The following is a 19,871-nucleotide window of genomic DNA, read 5'->3' on the forward strand; positions in this document are numbered from 1 at the left end:
TGCCTTACGCCTCTTCGCAATGGAATCGCCCTCGTGCTCTGCTCCTGTACTCGGACCGACATGGTGGCGTTACTATACAAACACTTCAACACTTCGATGTACCGATAGTCAATATGGCATCGCTGAAGAGACTCAAGCACCGCCCATGTGTCCACCGAATCGAAGGCTTTCTCATAGTCCACAAACGCTAAGCATAATGGCAAGTTATACTCTTCGATCTTCTGTATAACTTGCCGCAGCGTATGGATGTGGTCTATGGTACTATAGCCTTTTCGGAAACCGGCTTGTTCGGGAGGCTGGAAGTCATCAAGTCTGTGTTCGAGACGGTTCGTGATGACCCTTGAAAACAGCTTATAGACATGGCTCAGAAGCGTGATGGGTCTGTAGTTCTTCAATAGGTTGTTATCACCTTTTTTGAAGAACAGCACCACCTCGCCTCTATTCCATGTTTCAGGCGTTATGCCCTCGGACAAGACGGAATTAAAGAGCTTCTGGAGGACTTTAAGTACCGGTGTTCCACCCGCTCTCAGAAGCTCTGAAGTGATTCCGTCTTTGCCCGGCGCCTTGTTGTTCTTAAGCTGCTTCAGGGCCATCCTAATCTCGTACAGACTGATGTCCGGGATATCTTCGGTATAATGTCGGGACAGCTTGGCTCTTGGATCTCCTACCAAGCTGTCAACGGGCTTTGCGATCGAAGTGTATAACTGTCCATAGAACCTCTCGATCTCACCTAAAACCTCCGCTTTGCTCGACGCTATGCTGCCATCTTCCCGTTTCAGCTTTGTCAGCTGGCTTTGCCCAATAGACTTGTCCTTTGCGAACACTTTGGAGCCTTGGTTTCGCTCAATAGTCTCTTTAATACGGTTAGTATTAAAGAGACGCAGATCATGTCGCAAGGACTTAGATATACGTCTATTGAGCTGCCTATATGACTCCGCGTCATCGGGAGACTGCAACTGTAGCGAGCGTCGTTCAGCCATGAGGTTTAAGGTTTGCTCGGTCAATTTCTGAGGTCTATCTTTACGGCGGGATCTAAAAAACTTAGACCCTACTGTGTGGACAGTTTCCACTAGCCCGTCGTTGATTTCGTCCACTGAAGCCAAGTTCTCTAGGCAAGCAAAGCGGTTAGAGAGCTCGAGTTGAAAGCTTTCGGGGTTTTGAACATAGGCTCGAGTAGGTCGGAGCGTAGACTTCATCAGGCTGGACCTTTCAAGTTTAATATTGATATTCAGTGTGCCTCTTACGATTCGGTGATCACTACCGGTCTTTACCCTGTTGATCACAGAGACATCACTGAATATCCGTTTCTTGTCGGTCATGATGAAGTCTATCTCGTTTCTCGTGGAACCGTCAGGACTCATCCAGGTCCATTTCCTGTGAGGCGGCTTCTGGAAGAAAGAGTTCATCATGAAGAGTTCCTCTCTCTCCAGAAAGTCGGCCAGCCTCTGACCCCTAGGGTTCCGTTGCCCATACCCAAATTGCCCCACTCTCAACTCATCCCCGCTCCTCTTGCCCAACTTTGCGTTGAAGTCCCCCATAACAACAGTAAAGTAGGTTTTAGAAGTATGTATGGCCCTACTTACGTCCTCATACATAGCTTCTACTTCATCATCGGAGTGTGACGAGGTCGGTGCGTATACCTGAATGACCTTCAGCGAATATCTTTTGGATACTCTGAGTATTAGGTATACCACCCTGCTCGACACACTGTCGATGGTTATTATGTTGTTTACGAGGGACTTGTGAACGAGAAACCCGACACCACCTTGGGACTGTTGGTCGCCCTCCCGGTGGTAGAGCAAGTTACCAGACTTCAGGGTTGTCGTGTCCTCCCCCTCTCTACGGACTTCGCATAACCCTACAATGTCCCAGTGTAACCTGCTCAGTTCCTCTTCCAGCTCGCAGATCTTTTCGTCAGTCCTCATAGTGCGTATGTTGTGTGTTACCAGGGCCAGTCGTCGTCGGGGCGGGTAGCCGGATCTTTGCCGGAGATTCTTAGCACCCCTGACCCCGCTAATGCCCTGACCGCTACCATAGCCAGAGCACCGGGGGTCGCCGGAACCTCGGGGCCGTGGTTCTATTGTGCTCATCATGATGGGGGGTGAATGCCATAATCGCCACGCTTGGCAGGCGGGTTGGCGATCGCAGTCGAGTACACCGAATTTGAGGGACGCTGCTGCCCGTCCACCGGTGGTCTTGGACGTAGTTTAAGGACATACCCGGGTCCAGACTATTTATGTAATGAAAACTTAAGTAACTTTACTAGCAGATTTAATTTTTAGGGTTCCGTACCCAAAGGGTAAAACGGGACCCTATATAAGACTCCGCTGTACGTCCGTCCGTCTGTCACCAGAACCGTGATAGCTAGACAGTTGAAATTTTTACAGATGATGTATTTCTGTTGCCGCTATAACAATTAAAAAGTACGGAACCCTCGGTGGGCGAGTCCGACTCGCACTTGTCCGGTTTTTTTCTTTCGTCCCTCCCCATTAAATCTAGTAATATTTACTTGAAAATGGAGACCTATAGATAGATAATAGAGATACATACACGACATATACGACAGATACAGAAACATGTCGCGCGAGAGACTATAGGGACCATGCGCTTTGGAGGGTCTTAATGCGCTTTGGAACATATGTGCACATGTACATTGCCAAAGCAAGTGCTACCATCTACCGCTCTCGTCGGTACGTTTTCTTGTACAAAGTAAGTGCTGCCATCTTATGGGCTACATCGGAAGCATAAACGACACATTTACGCCTCGCGCCATAAATCTGACGGCTCCTATGCTGCCCCCTACAGTTCATGCACGGGGCCTATAAATATCGTGAGTTAATTAAAGTAGCTTAAATCTCTGTCATTGTTTTATAATAATAACTATATCTACTAAATGCCATGAAAGAAATTTCCTCAAAATGGCGAACTAAAATCACTCTTGGCACTGTCATCGCGGCACTGAATTTAAATAACAATTTAGCGAGGCAATAACGTCGCGAGACGTGCACCAACTGCTAATTGTTCCCAGCTATTTAATAACTCCGTCCGTCCGTTCCGAACGGGCGTAAGGCGGCGGCGAAGGCATTAAAATACTTGTAGTTGTGGTTGAATAACAATATTCTAGATGTTTTGATTATGGATAAGCGTCTTATAGCATTGCATGGTTAGTCACGTTCGGGATGATTCAAACTTTAAGATACGGCAAGAATTTGCTAAAAATACGATATGAATCTGATAAGTCAGTGTCAAAAGTGACGTTTTTGTTTGAAGAAACGTCACTTTTGACACTGACATATCCGATCCATGTCGTAGCTGTATCAAATATTTGACGTATCTTAAAGTTCGAATCAGCCCGTAAGTGACTAACCATGCAATGCTATCTTAAAGTTTGAATCAGGCCGCTTGTCTGTCTGTCCATTCTGAATGGGCGTAAGTGCGGTGGGCATTAAAATGCTAGTGATTTTTTTTTCTGGCTAAACCCTGCAGTTTTGCACTGGATGATTTTGCCAATGTCGGTGTTGACTTTCATTACATGTGATTAGAGTAAAATAAAATATTTTTTTGGCAAAAACAGGGTTAGATATTTAAGGAGGTCTTTGGGATATGTTAATACTAAAATCTTATTTTATTCTTTGATCCAACATTTTTTCAAGTAAGCAAAGAAAAAAAAGTTATCTCATCTCATTACGAGTTTAACGTCTACCTCATGTTAATCCTAAAACCAAACAGCTTATTTAAAGAAATAACTCACTAACTTGATTCCCACAAAGTAAAGTCTGATAATGATAGTTGCACAGTGACCATTATAAAATCAAATTGAAATTGCTAAAATCTAAATACGCTTCCCTTTCTAAACAAGGATATTAGGATGTTACACCAGTCGCCATATCCGGACAGAAACCACATGCATTCGAATCGGACGTCTCTCTCGCACTTCAAAGAGAACACGTTAATTCGTTCCTGCATCTCTCTCTACACGTCGTTACAATCCAAAGCAGCGGTTTTGTACAGTCAGCTACAGAATTAGTTTCTAATAATAAAACATATTTAAATGCAGAAGGATTTACAACCTTTAATCTGATTTTTCTTTCTGCTTGATTGCAATAAAATTGACCAATTTCCAGGTTTCCGATTGAGCTGAAATTTAGCATTCATTAGAAACTGCTGTAGGCATAGTATCTCGCCTGCGGAATAATACTTTACGCGTCTTTTTCTAACTGTATGAATTAGAAAAGAATGGGTAGCGGACGAGATACTGTTGGCCCGCTGCTATGCTAGGTAATTAAGCTGTTTTAATAACTATAAAATAAATTGGGTTAATGTTAGCATTACTCACGACAGTTTCAGTTCCTTCACCTTAGGTTTCCACTATATACATATTGCATCACATTATAGTTTTTAGTGAAAAACGGAGCCTCCGTTCGTATACACTCAACGCCTCGACGCCAGACAACCTGAATTTGCTTAGCTACTCTATACCGACTATACCGGTCTGGTGTAAAATTAATTTTCTTGTGTTTCACGAAGCAGATTTCATTTGTATCATGCCATTGTATAATGTTTTGCTCAAATAGATTCATTAGAAACTGGCTAGCCCTTTGTATTCATAATATGAAAGAACCTAATGTGCAAAGGATTTCTATAAACGTTTAGAAACTTATTAATAATGTTTTGCATATACGGCATGGTCAGATTATATTACTTTGTACTTAAATTATATTATTAAATTTATTATGATTCTTAAACAAAAGCTTTTATTACTCATAAACAAAAGCTTACCTTTTCGCGGTAAATAATATAGGTAATAAAATAAATTCGCAATAGACCCGGTTGTAAATGTGATTTAATATATTGTAAAAGTACTGTTTTATCTATCAGCGATTTACAACGAAACGCATCTCCCCACATCCCACATACCACCGCACAACCGCACGGCCGATCGGCGCGAAAATTCTAAACAAAAGAATTCAAACACTGCAGCGCTGCAATTAACTCTATTTTACTCACAAACATCGCTATTTTACTGACAAATATCGCTAATTTCGGCGAGTGTTTGTACAGGTATGGGTACGCGGACGGTGAATTTGAATCATGTTTGATGAAGTTGGTATGCTGATGGATTGATTGCAAATTGTTGTCGCGCATATATGTTTATTGTACGGTGAAAGCATTTAATTGGTCTATAGAAAGAGACAAGTAAGTTTTTTGAAACACTTGTCAACTTCACTTCCAACTAAATAATAGACTAATAATATATAAAAACAACTTTTAAGTTCATTTTTAATTAGGTTCATGTATTTAATAGTAGTATCGTAATGATTTTTTGCAACTATGACCATGCAAAGTGATCGCTGATCGCATTGGGTCAATCTTAGTGAAACTTTTCTGTATCTATTATGGCTTTCGAGTTTGGGCTCATTGGATTCGTTTTGATAATTCCAATACTTTAGAGCAATATACTGAAAAAAATAATTAGCTATAAGTACTCATTGACTAATTCAAAAATAACTGAACTAAGTAAGTACCTACGGAACAAAGTAATAAAGAAATATATTTTGATTAATACTCCTAAAACCGACTTTGTTGTTACACACCGACCTGTTAGCTAGTGTAACATATTATAGTAGATTAGGTATGCAAACATTTCTTTCGGGTTGGCGTGTAAAAGTTTGTTTTTGATAAAAAATATTAAAAATTATTTTAGAACATTAGGCACATCATTTATTCCATCCATTATGAGCAGTACTATCGATTTATACGAGTAATGTCGCTGTATTCAGGAAATTGATTTTTTATTTCCTAAATTTCATTCCATCGAAAGGCATTCGAGGGCGTCACGAACTCTGCCCCTTCAGCATTAATAAAGATGGTAATCAAACCGCTGTTGATTTTAGTGTAAACATGGAGGTGTGAGGAAAATTAATATTCTTGATACGATCGAAACGACATGGTGGTTTGTGGAGTGGAAAACTCTATTTTAAGCCTGCATTGTTAGTGGTCACTGCAATAAAAAGTTTATTTAAAAAATTGGATTGAGGAAGAGTAAATATCTGTATTAGAAATCTCAAAGAGAAGATTCACAAACAATCATACGTTTAAAATAATTATGATAATGAACCACTTTAAAACTAGCGGCTCTAAAGCAGTAGACGCGACAAAAGAATTCTTATTAATTATTGAACCTGCTCACAAAATGCGTCATACGAATGACAAAGTTAATAATAATAATACAGGTTGTTTTTTAACTTCCAGAACTTTCAGTATAATTATACAGCAATATATATAGGCTTATACATTTGGGCTGGTCACATTTAGCTAGCCATTTAGCTATGGGAGAACCAAATTTTGTTTTTCGCGATTTTGGGGTTGATCCAATTGTAAAATTTGCTCAGTATGACGTATAACCATTCACTACCAGGTTTATTATTAAATCATAACCGGCAGCCATAAAACTCCCCGTTTACACTTACAATGTCGTGAAAAGCCTAAAACCGAATATATCATTCAAAAATAGGTACCATAAATCCAGACAACAAGGTCGTAATACGCATATTTCCGATTTAATACGTACAAGATAGAGAGGCCGATTTTGATTTCACATTTTGTTATGGTTTTGATTACGACTCACAGTGTATGTCACGGGCACCAGTACGTCTACCATCAGTTTTGACATTGACATATACGCTCACGTCTACGTAGCTTACTTTCTATGCATCTCGCTCGTACTCGCATATTAGTGCAAGCGAGATGTACAGAAAGTAAATTAAGTACAGTAATCGCGAGATGTCAAAAACTGATTTAACATTTAACGATTTTTACACTTATTTTAGTAAATATAAACGACGGTCGCCCGTTGAAATACCGGACATCGTTAGTATATGGATTGACTGATATCTCTAGTGTGCAAAACGTTCAAGTGCATAAATAAGACCAAGTGTGGTAGTTCGAAAAACTCGCACGCTTGATGTCAACTCCAGCCAGTCTTTCTTCGAAACCACGAGGATACTAAACTTAATGTCGTCTTCAAAACTTAAAATTTAATTAAATCGATTAGTCCCGTTTAAACTTCAAGTGCATTTCGCAGGCACCAATCAGCGTGAGCTATGGAGGTCTTAACTTAAGATGCGGATTCGCAGGCCACTCCGGTGTGCGAGAGCGATACATCGCTATATACGCGCATCGCGGTGTCACGCTCATACATCAGAGCCACGTGCAAATTCGCAGCACTGTGATAACCGCATTTAGGCTATCGTCATCAAGATTAAAACCGTACCTAATTGTAAAACCAGAGTCAGCCTCAGAAGCAAACGACTCATCAAATGCCAGTGTTGTGACTTATTAATGTGAGTAACGACGGGCTATCGATGAATAATAAGTGAGTCGATGTAGAATGTCGATGATGTGGCATGTGCGTGCCGGCTGATTGGACGCTCAATCTGAGTGTAATCGGTTGGGTTCTTAGGTAATGTTGTACGTACATGTTGAGGTTTGAATAAATAAGTAAATATTATAGGTCCAATAATATTTAACATAGATCGACCTAGTCCCACAGTAAGCTCAATAAGGTTTGTGTTGTAGGTTATTCGTATGTAAAATCACGCTCCGTGATTGTTACGTCATTTAGGGTTCAAGCTAAATTGGATATTCCATAGCGTAAGTATGGAACAAGTGGAACAACCAATGTAGCTAGAACCATAAATGGCGTAACAATCTCGGAGCGTGATGATTATAGTTGCCATCAGATATGTCAGAGCGAGCGGTCAAGGCTCTCAAAATCTGAACACGCACTCTAGCGCCTTCACAATAAGAGCGTGATGAGATATTTGTGAACACCTTGACCTCTTCGATATATCTGACGTTGACTGTACGAGAGAAAATTAAAGCATCTTTACTGTTGTGTTAATACAATGTTTTAGTATAACATTGTAATAAAAGTTTACGAAATAGATACGAGATTTATCCTCTCTATCCATCTTCCATCGATATTAACGGTCAGTTTTTGATAATATATTAACTAGGTCATAGTGATACAATCAATAAAATAATTTCAACTTAAACTAGAAGGAAATAAGGTACATTGGGTTAACTTCGGAAGCAGGATAATTTTGAAAATGGCAAAAGTCTACTAAACTAGAAGCACTTTCTACTGTAGCATTGCCGTAGCGTATTATAATATAGCGGGAATAGGTTTTATAGATATTTGCCATTTTGAAAATAACCCAGCTCTCGAAGTAAACCCAAAAGAATCTTAGTATATTTATCGCATAGCAACAAAAGAACGGATTCAATCCTATTTCGTATTTAAAAACGCTTGAAACCAAAGAACATTCTTCACGAATCCCAAACACGTCGACTAAATGAGTACATCAGTTAAAAAAACAGGAAACTCGACGGAAATTACTGTTACTATAACAACGCTAAGGAAGAAATTTATGGCTGAGCACCTCCAAGAGGAAGCCTGAAAACGCTCGCCCAAAAGAAAATAACTAAAGGCAAAAAGGGAAAGGTTAAAAAATTACTGAATTATTCTTTAACAGTCTCAACACATCGAGCCTAATGAAACTTTAATGACCATTGTAGCGCGCGTACAATAAAAGATGATTACAACTTTGAATTTTACATCGGAAATGTTCCATATATTCCGATAAATATAAATATGTGAGAGTATCCAACACATTAAGACAAAAACACGGGCTTGTTACAACACTAACATAGTTATTACACGAAACACTTATTTTAATTACACGGCCACGTGGCTATTCGGTCACGCGAGTTTCGGACAATCGATATCCAAACTATGCGTAATAACCGGGTCCCGTCACTACCTTATTCCGTGTTTAAGTTTGTGTGATTTCCCCGGGGGGTCCGGATGGCATTCGAGGATCGTCACCGACTGTGAATTATTGAAATCGATCGATTACATTTTAGTAATGAATACTTGCCGTTGTCATTTAGATTGACGACGGCGTTATTGGGTTGTAATTATGAAAATGTTGATGTAAAATTATAACGAAATAATTTATTACAAGGATCTATATTCGGAACAAGCTAACTGTGCATGGCATTTGTAATGTCCAATGTTATTTAATAATGTATAATATCAAATTTCAATGAAAACATTACGTTTTTAATGACTCTCTTTACTTTGCTCTGTTCAATTCGGTGCAAAGACAAGACTCTAATTTTATACATTTTAATTACTCAATATTTGAGCTCCTATTATTTGAAAGTTATTATGAAGTACACAAATGCACAAAGAGAGCGTAGGTATTTTCGTAATTTTTGAGTAGGTAGATAAAAAGTCACTAAAAATTTTATATGTCAATATTCTTTATCAGTCAACTATAGGCACTTATTAATAATGGGTCTAGATTTCGAGTTTTTTTGTAACACTTAACAACAACATTATGGCATCAAAAATATAGCATGAATAATCACTTTGCCCACTCCAGTAGTGAACATTTATACTTCCTCTCTAAAATTCACTCAGCTCTTTTCAATCACAGAAAAAAGCTTAAAAATTCATGAAAATATTTCAACGACAACGATAAATAGGTAACTCAAAATGTCCAGGCGCACTCATTGTGGGGAAGCTTAAGGTTAAAAATGGAAACGAATTGGAAACGGAACGAATGGAATAGAACCGGCGATTAAAGAGCCCGGAGCTGGCTTCGCAATGTTAATCATGCTTCAAATGAAAAAATGGCGGAATAAGCCGTTTACTGACGTTTAGATATGATTCATGCTGGCAGGCGTGGCTCACTCCGCGATTTCGTCGCTTTGCTACAGGTAGCTAAAAGTACATCCGTTCCACACCAATTTTGGTGGCTAGCCATAAGCCCCGCGTGGCTCTGTCGCCACCTAGCGGCCATATCTGTCCTGATCGTAACAGACGCGTTTTGTTAGAGAGTGAGTCTTCTGTACGTATAGATGGTCAACTAAATGTTGTCAGTAGGAAAAGGCGGCAAATTTAAAAATTGTAGTCGCGAAGTGTTATTTTCCCATAGAAAATTTTAATTTCGCGCCTTTTTCTACTGACAAGATTTGCTTGACCATCCATAGTACTATTATTTATTCTGTGATGCTGGTGACGGATAAAAAAAGTCTTAAGAGCCACATGAATCCGCCGCCTAAAAGCCGCTATCATAAAATCGAAGTTAAGCTCATTTTAAAACGACATGCTTAAACTGCATGAAACTTGGCAAATGGCATGCACACTTACGTAACATATAGCTATGTTGTTCGATGTTAAAAAATGTTATACAAAGAATATAGAGTTAAACTAAAATTTGCACTCATTTTGTATGTGAAACTTCTATTCTAATAACAAAACTTCCGTGAGACACAGACATATTAAATATATTAAGAACGAGTCATTCACGTATTTTCAGTCGAAAAACGCTCGAAATGTTTCACTCCGTACCGAGGAGTTTCATCAGGAGCTTGCATTGACACTCCTAAAATCCTCAAAATACTACTGTTTACTTAAGCACTACGTAAAAACAAATAATAACGTAAAATATGAAATAACTTATAAAACAAGAAATGTATATTATGTTTAAATTAGACTGTATACCTACGCTTCGGTACGCGTCTCAAAAATCGTTAGTAACATTAATTTATCACGCCAAGCTAAGTGCGAATAATTTAATAATTTAAGCCTAAGCCAAGCTTCCAATTATTTCCACAGTTACGATTCTTACCAATTAACGTCTAGAAATTGGTACGAATTATTATTAAGGCACAAGAGACCTCGAGACTTATACTTTGATATCAAAATTATGTAATTTTGTTATCATTCGCGCGTGCATTTCACTCGTACTAGTTCGTACATGTATTGGTACGAGCGAGACGCACGGGCGAAAGATAATTAAATGACATCATTCAGATATCGAAACGTACGTTTGAATTGGCCTCTCGGGTTCCAGAGTAAACAAAGAGTGGAGCGGGGTACGTAGCAACCGATTGCCCATTCGGCCGAGTAGTAATTGCTTTGACGTGCGAGTAAGTCGTTCGTAATAACTGTCTGGGTATTTCGTAAATATGTGCAGTTTCGTAAACACGGGTATCGACGTATCATCAGACTACATGTTAGCTTTCGATTTCGGTGACGTGTTGATTTATGTCAGAAAATTGTGGTCTATTCTATAAGTACCTACCTCGTTTTATATCAACAAGAATTCAACAGAAGTAAGAAAGATTTCGATCGGGCAATTTGCAGTAGGTACCTACATATAAAATTGAAATAAATCTAACTTAACTTATGACTCTTATTTACTTAGGATGCACAACTATAGAAATTTTCTTCAACTATATAAGTAAAGAGCTTAAGTTTACTTAACTTTCGTTTTCAAATATAAAAGAAAATGTTTTCCTTGCTATTTAATGAATTATATTACAAGATAACATTGATGAACTTAATTTAGATATGCAATGAATGACAACCAAAATCTTTATTTTATGAACACATTTAAATAACTTATACAAAGGAAAATTTCGAAGTGGACGTATTTCACCCGAATCCCCGCTTTACCCTAAAAATTAAAAGGCAAAATGCGATGTAACAGAAAGCGAACCCTATTCTGCATGGATATCCAAAAAACCCTGGACGGTTTCCTTGAAAATATGTCGGTTGCCAAAGTATTTGTAAGGGTACAGCGTAATTAATTTATTAGGATGTAACCCTACCTTAATAATTTCATTTGAACATGCCTTTTAGTAAATGTTACATGAAACGATGTTATATCTCTTGAGGGCGGTTTACGTTCGTGCTGGTAGTATTTATGCTTCCATAAAAATTTAATATTAACTAAGAATATAGTATAAGTACTTACGTATATTTTTATACGGTGTTAGACTTTTGAAAAACAAAGAAAAAAAAAAATAGTTAATTTTACACAAAATAAAGAATACAAGAGTACTTGTATTTTTGTTTCGTGTAAAAAACGTAATAATATGACAGGTACAATGTGTATTACTTACGCTATCGTATTAAAAGAATAATAAAAAAATATATTATGCTGCCTGAATGATAACAGACGTTCCAGCATAATGAAAATAAACACCGATTTTCTCTCAATTTTCATTCAGTTTACGTAGTTCGCTATTAATAAGTTATTTATCGATTTTTGATAAACATTTGAAAACAATTACGTCAAATAGAGTTACATTCTAAACTTCATTTCGACAGTTTTTTTTTGTATTATTCGTGATTTTATAGCGACGTAACATGACGCCGGTATGGTACTTATGTCACAATTTTGTGACGTAACACGACGTGTTACTTATGTTACAAATTTTTCAAGCCAAGAAACAACCCATATCCAGCAATTACAAAGAAAAATTTAATCCTAAAGCGGGGCGGGCCAAGAAATCTATATGGAGTTCTGCCAGCTTGGGCGGCACACCGGTTGCCAGCAGTGGGACGGGTCAGGCTTGGCACTGGCTAAAAATACCGCACTAGAGGCCCATTGGCGAAGTTGCAAACTTTCGTTTCCAGTATTGTATTTTTCATTGAAAGCAATAGGAATAATTTTTCGTATGCATGTGATGGTTCTTACAAGAAATTGCATTAAAAATAGAGGCCTTTTGGCCAGGCAAAAATAATTTTCTAGCACTTGGTTATCGACTCTTTAAAAATCGATTATCTTAAGTACCTACAGTCGATTATATTTAGTAAGTATAAATACTATAAATACATGTTATGGTTGTACACGCAATGTGTTTTTACGTTTTCCTTAGCTAAAATATTAGGTACATTAAGATTTTCAATACCTATTTGACATTAAGTTTAGATGTCACGTGTTAAATAAAGGGACACGGAAAATTAATAAAAATAAAGGTACGTATTGTATAATATTTAATATTCTACTTATATGTTCTGAGAATTACTTCTATAAATCACTTTTTTTGTAAATGTTAATTGTATATGTATCTAGGTTAATATTTGCTACATTAGCACTGGGCAACTGTTATTATGATAGCTGTGCCGTGATTATAAATAAATTAATAAAATAATACTTAAATGACATTTACCTCCTCTATTTTCGCTGTCCGCCGGCTTCACCTGTATTGCTCGGTTCATCTGAAAAAAAAAAGAATTTATTAGTAAAACAGCAGATATATAGAAACAAAATTAAATATACATGGTAAATACCCCGTTATTAATTTTACGAGCAGGGGAGCCCCAGAGGTGAGTTAAAACGGAGGTTAGTTGAAACAACTGTCAATTTTGCGGTATTTATAATCGCCTTAAGGCAAGGACGCATATTGAGAGACCAGCGGACGGTAGGATAGTCAGCAGCAGAAGTCGCTACACGGGCGAGGTGTTCAAAATTACCTTAACGCGCTCTTATTCTCTTAACAATAAAGTCGCGTCAAGATCATTTTGAACACCTCGCCCGCTTAGCATCTATTGCTGCTGACTGGACAAGGCTGAGCATAGATTTTTCCCAGCTCGATAACAGTTATAGATGAGCAAGATATTTCAAAACAGACCAGAAGTGAATACCTACCTCTCAAAATGGCTATACTGCAGAAAAACTACAACGCAAATTGTCTATTCTGAAAACACCATAATTACAATGCAAAAGGTTTACGTAAAAAATGTATATACAGCAGAAAGGCAATGGCGAAGGAGGCCCACTAACTTGAATAGTCTTAGGACTAAATCAATAAATGACTCTCGGCCCAATTCAAACTATGCTTATAAGATGTCAAACCGATACGATACTAATCTGTCAGTGTCAAAAGAGACATTTATTCAAACTAAATTTCACTTGTTGTCAGCTTGAAATTTAAATTCTAATATACAGGGTGATTCAGGAGACGTGAGCAGGACTAACACTGCGCATATCATTAATTATAAGCAACTGTTTCGTATCAGTATTAGTGAGGTTAACGTTAATTTTCTAGTCATGTTGAAAAAAAAAGTTATTAATTTTTTTACGATATGCATGGTCACCCTAAAATTAGAATACTAAGCTACCGATATTCTGTGTCAAATTTAATGTCTTTACTATCATCACGGTCTGGTTACTTTAGAAAACTCGTATCTCACTCAAGTTTGACAGTTTATTTTCTTCGTAATCAAAATGCCATTACGGTTAAAGAGGTTTTATATTTATTAATTAGGTCCTGTAGGGTGATCATGATTGTTGAGAATTAAATTTGCCCTCACCAAAAAGTTAAAAAATAGAAAAAAGTGTGGTTGTTTCTCCTAAATACGACGGTGATCGATCAATTATCAGTTACTGAGTGTGCAGGATTAGTCCTGCTCACGTCTCGTGAATCACCCTGTATATCACCATAAAACGATTCACAGCAATACCGGCATCATACAATTGCGTTAAACATGAATAATGCAGGCTAATCATTTGCATTGTCAACTCGGAGACAAATTTGGCATCAATGAATAGCGAAATTGCATTTGGTGCGTAAAATAACCGATGATTTTGGTACCCGCGATCAAAACTCGGGACAGTACTAACAAAGCAATGGTCTTGTAGTTTTCTAACCTCAAAAGTAGTGGTGATTAACTTTTTCTTCCGAACTAGGAAGTGTATCAAATTTAACTTGCAAGATTTGATCACAGACACACAGACAACGGGACAGGTGAAACTAAATAAATAAGCTTGTAAAATACCAAATAAAAGATGTACATTTGTATCCAACTCTTTGTTACAACCGAACACAAACGCGTTATACGACTTTAGCACATCTCAAATCGTAGTCCAACAGCGACACATTCGCGGTATACACGAGCGACCGCCGGAAATTGCGCCGTGATATTTGACTTCAAGAACATTAGTATTGCCCTTATCGGTGTTACTGTAATAGTAATCGCTACCCTTTATAGCTGGGGAAATGGGAAAAACTGGCTTCTTTAAAATGGCAACATTATGCAGGTTTTATGAATGGTAAGGGGAAGTAAATATGGAATTATTGCCACAATACGAGTAAGTAACTGTAATTGTTGTTTGGAATGAGTGTTATTTAATTTATTTCGTTGCTCCACCACGCGAAACTTGTGATCTGAAAACATATTTTTGTTTAAAATTTTGCTTGTCAGATCCCTTGGCTGTATCACTTGCTATTTTATATTTAAATTATACTGCTCTGCTGCTATGGTATACGGACTATATACAACTGAAAGTAAATGGAAATTAAACTTTTTGTAGTGATTCTTTTCTATCGAGCCAACTTAAACCTTGTAAGGTTTTGGTTGGAATCTAACCTTGCAAATATACGGCCCGATTCAAACTTTAAGAGACGTCAAATATTACGTCTAGATACGATATGGATTAGATATGTCAGTGTCAAAAGTGCCGTTTTTGTTGGAAAAAACGTTACTTTTCTAGTTTCCGTGTGAATTTTCTATGACATTTACCCTTGATTGAAACGTAATAATAAGATATAAAAACTACAATAATGCGGTGCGGTTAAATCATAATCATATGAAATCGTTGGTTGAGATTTGTTTGATTTCAATTTATATTTGATTGAAATGGCTCAAAGGATTACTCCTATCGACCGGTGTTCTTCTATACACCGACGGTACTAACGCTAGTTCAGCTAAAACTAAAAACTAAATAGTTCCGCCATTTTCAAAATACTAATAAAATCGTGTATTCACTGTAAGAGGCTTAAAACAAACCACTCGCTCAAAACGTTTACACTTGTACAGCTTTCACTTGTCTAGTTAAGCTTCCATAAAAGCCTCTTATTTTTTAAATCAAATAAAGCTCCGTTGAAAACTATTTCGCACCTAAAGCTTTTTGCTTGTTAGGTAAGAGGGAAAATGCTGATGTAATTCGAGTGCATTTAGAGATTTTTTGTGATGATTCAACTGTGAATCATTTTACTAGCGAAGTGCTCTAATTATGTAGGTATGTGGCACATCTCTACTGTCCGGTGGACTAAACCGTCTACCTGCCCGATTCGAATTTTAAGGTACGTCAGTGTCAAAAGTGACGTTTTTGTTTGAAGAACGCCACATTTGACACTGACATATTTAATCTATACCGTATCTAGACGTAATATTTGACGTGTCATAAAGTTCGAATCGGGCCGTAAGTCTGTCGAAAAAAACAACGGGTTGCACTCCGGGAGTGCCGGCAGAAGTGAAAACTCAACGACATTTTATTTTATTTTATTTATTATAATGTCACTTACAGTATACACCAAACATGACACATAGGAATATAAGCATGAAATTGAATTATACATAATAAATTATTAACATTGTAACTCAAAATATTAATAACAGGGCCATATAGTGCAAAATGTCTGTAGCACTATGTATAATTAAGGTTAACGCCATCTAGCGTTGTATCGTCGCATTACTTGAAACCCCTAAGCACATCACTGTGAGTATTAATACTAGTTTGAGGGAAACTCACTAGATGGCATTTAAATAAAAAAACAATGACATTGTCCGTGACACATAACATAACGTCACGCAAGCGCCCTGCGCCGCCTACATGAAACAGCAGGCTCAGGCATGCATTTTCGCCGTGCGGTAGAAAGAGAGGAGAGACGCCTTACGCTGTCTCGAGTTTATCATTTTTTCCCCACCTCAAAAAGTGCACAGCGTCGCTAAAGAAGTTTTCACTTCAAAAATTGTAGATCATTAAAATTTGCTTGTATGAATGGTTGACAGTCCCTAGAGAACTGACATTTTGTCCGACAGCTGCGGCCGCCATAACTAATGTTGATTAACCAAGTGGAGGGCTTTGTCACTATTTCAGTTTATAATTTAAATAGTAGTGTGACTACTAAAACCACAAATCAAAATAATTTTGTTCCCTAGTTGTATAGATGGCAGCACCATCTCTCGCGCTTTACCGTAATCCCGTAAGGGGTTCGTATAGTAGGTGCAAGCACTTACTGCTCGCCTTTTAGAGTTGGTCAAAGGCGCCTAGCCTTCCAAACATTGCATGTAGTCGAGAATTTGGGACGGGTACCGCTACAGCCGGGGGTCATGGCGTTCGCTGCGTAAGCTGAACCGGCCTCGGCCATAGGAGTCAAGCCCTCCTATGGCCGAGGCTTTTATTTAGTATGTGATATCTATATGTTTCAGTTCACAATGATGATCAGTTTGTAGATAGTGCTATGCGTTTTTATCATTTTCAAGGTAAAAGAGGCCTTGTCCAGTTGTCCGGCCAGTTAGATTTGAATGCGCCAAATCAATAATACTTAGGTAACTAAGGTAACTTCGAATTTAATGGGGCCAAGAATGTTATTTTCAATCCACAGTTTCAAATCCAATAGGAATGCATTATGCATATAACAGCCAATGAGAGTGCATTATACATAAGACGCTGCTTTCAGCATATCACGATCCAATTATACAAAGTAATCTTTTTGAGGCTGCAAGTGCTATCTACTTTAACGTGTCTGGAAGATTTATAAAAATGGATTAAAATATAGATTGTCTGACAAATGTGTGCAAGAGTGGGGTCTATATTAATTCGCATAGGGAACGTATTATATTTATTCGTAAAACTCCTGTTCGTGAAAGTGACGTGCATGCGATTGTCTTCAACATCAAATTATAGACTTTACAGTACTACTAGTATTTACTTAATCCAAATACTTAAAGATTAGATTACAGTATTTATTACTGGTAAAACATGAGAATCATTAATTCCAAATAGTTACCACCACAAGATTTTAAACGTATACTAATAAAATATCAAGATAAATAAATAAGCAGTGCCTAAGTTAAAATAAATCTAAAATCCAGTTCCCTTAGCATGGTACAGATTTTAGCAGCAGCACAAACGAGCAGACTAATAGCCTGATGGTAAGCAACTACCGTTGCCCATGGATACCTGCAACATCAGAGGCGTTGCAAGTGCATTGCCAGCCTCTAAGATGGGAGTATGCTCTATTCTAAGGTTTGAAGGTCGTATTTGGTCCCGAAATACCGCGGTGGACCGTTCGATCCGTTCATTCCACAGTTTCACGGTCTTCGGTCTCCAGTGGCGTTTCTGAGTCATCATAATCGAGTTTGTTTACCAGCACAACGTTATAATTAATGTTTACTTAGTAGGTTAAAGGCCTGAGGATACATATTATGCCATTATATCCTAAGTAATAACATCAAGACACGGGGATATTAATATACGTACAATTTTATTGTTAGTAATTTGCCAAAATTAAAGTTATTTTATTTTTTATATCTATTCCAGTAGGTATAACACACGGAGATTTATCAATGAAATATTCCCTAAGTGAAGTTTGAATTCCAAAGCAAATAATGTCCCAAATTGGACATTAATCAATTTTCGATTAATGTGTTCCAAATTATATTTCAAATTATGCATGCTTGGAACATCATTTTAACATTATCGTTGTATTTGATGCTTAAGAGTGAACTGTAGTATAATGTGTACGGGTTATTCTGACTACTTCAAAATGTCGGCTAATTCCGTAATTCACCCATTATTCAATCAATATATAGTTCATTTTTGGAATCAGGGACATTCCGATCTATTCGGGATCACCCGAATACATCTTCGCTTACATTACACGAGGTAAAAGTATCAGTAGCGAGGCGTCCACAAAACTTGATTTTCATTAGGTCTACTTATATTTTTAAACAATTGAGAAAATGAATATCAATATCAAAAAGTGTGATGTAAAATTTTTTTTTGGAAATGATGTACTGAAACATCCCGTTGAAACAATATAATTTTCATTTCACTTTACTGCAACCCACAAAGTTATACTAATACTTGATGGTTAAACATTTTCATATATTTTAATAAGCTTCAAATAAAGCGCTCGGAATGAGTAGCTCAAACCAAACATAATGTTTAATATAAACTTTTGCTCTGAGCTTTGAAATGTTCTGCGGTGCATTTTATAGCGGGGTTGATACCTTCAGATGAAAAATGTAGCTTAAATAAAGTTCCTAAATTTTAGACTTATTACAGAAATTGTCCTAAACATCATTTCTAATTAGTGTGAGCCATTAATTTTATTATTTTTTTTAAAACAAGCTATAAAAAAACAATCACACAAAAATTAAATTAGAAATATTATTTAAATAAAGGCATATTAAAAGCATTTCAATAATCGGTGAATATCTAGAAACATTAACATAAACCTTGTGTTTTAATTGACAATCCACGTTATCAATGCAGTCTATTGAAAAAAAGTGTTGGCAAAAATATGTGCCATAAATTCACTTTTATATATAACTTCGCCTTTATTATATATATAGCTTTGCCCTAGCATTCAATCATAACTCCACTATTATTTATATCATGGGCGGCATGATGCAGATTTGATGACGATTTGAAGTAAGTTATGATGAAGTATGATTTTCATAATAAAAAAAATTTCAAAATTAGGGGCGGATGGGGAAAATTGGTTATGTTATAACTTTTTGTTTTACTTTGAGACTACTTTTACGCAACTTTTCATGCTGTGAATTCAATGATTATCCATTTCCTGGTAAAATTATTATGTTAATATTTTACTTGGCCGAAGTTGGGCTCAAAAGACGAAGTAATGTTTCCCTACGGTACATAGAAAATACTAATTGTAAAACATTACAAGTTAAATCCATATGAACGCTTTTAAATATTTATATTCAAATATCATTTACATAAAATTTTATACCACCAGTTAACATTAGGAAACGACTCAAAATTTTATACCACCAGTTAACATGAGGAAACGACTCAAAATTTTATACCACCAGTTAATATGAGGAAACGACTCAAAATTTGAACCAAATTACTTTGCCACTCATGTGTGTTAAATGCAAACTTGTCATCAGTTCTAGAAGTATAAAGAGAGCCTTTAGGAGCTGGTGTGGTTAAAATGTATTTACTTTTTACAAATGTACGTTAAACACT

The 19,871-nt window shown here is 37.0% G+C and overlaps 1 protein-coding gene across 10 annotated transcripts in view; it reads right to left on the bottom strand.

The window, feature by feature from the left end:
* LOC134794278 (CUGBP Elav-like family member 4) overlaps positions 1-19,871 on the bottom strand; it is an 883,344-nt gene that overhangs the window by 242,045 nt on the left and 621,428 nt on the right. For all 10 annotated transcript variants that reach the window (XM_063766045.1, XM_063766084.1, XM_063766053.1 and 7 more), the window contains one exon: positions 13,036-13,084. In XM_063766045.1, the coding sequence (XP_063622115.1) occupies positions 13,036-13,084 (49 nt within the window). The remainder of the gene's footprint in view (positions 1-13,035; positions 13,085-19,871) is intronic.

Source organism: Cydia splendana, chromosome 1, assembly GCF_910591565.1.
Source record: "Cydia splendana chromosome 1, ilCydSple1.2, whole genome shotgun sequence".
Classification (NCBI taxonomy): domain Eukaryota; kingdom Metazoa; phylum Arthropoda; class Insecta; order Lepidoptera; family Tortricidae; genus Cydia; species Cydia splendana.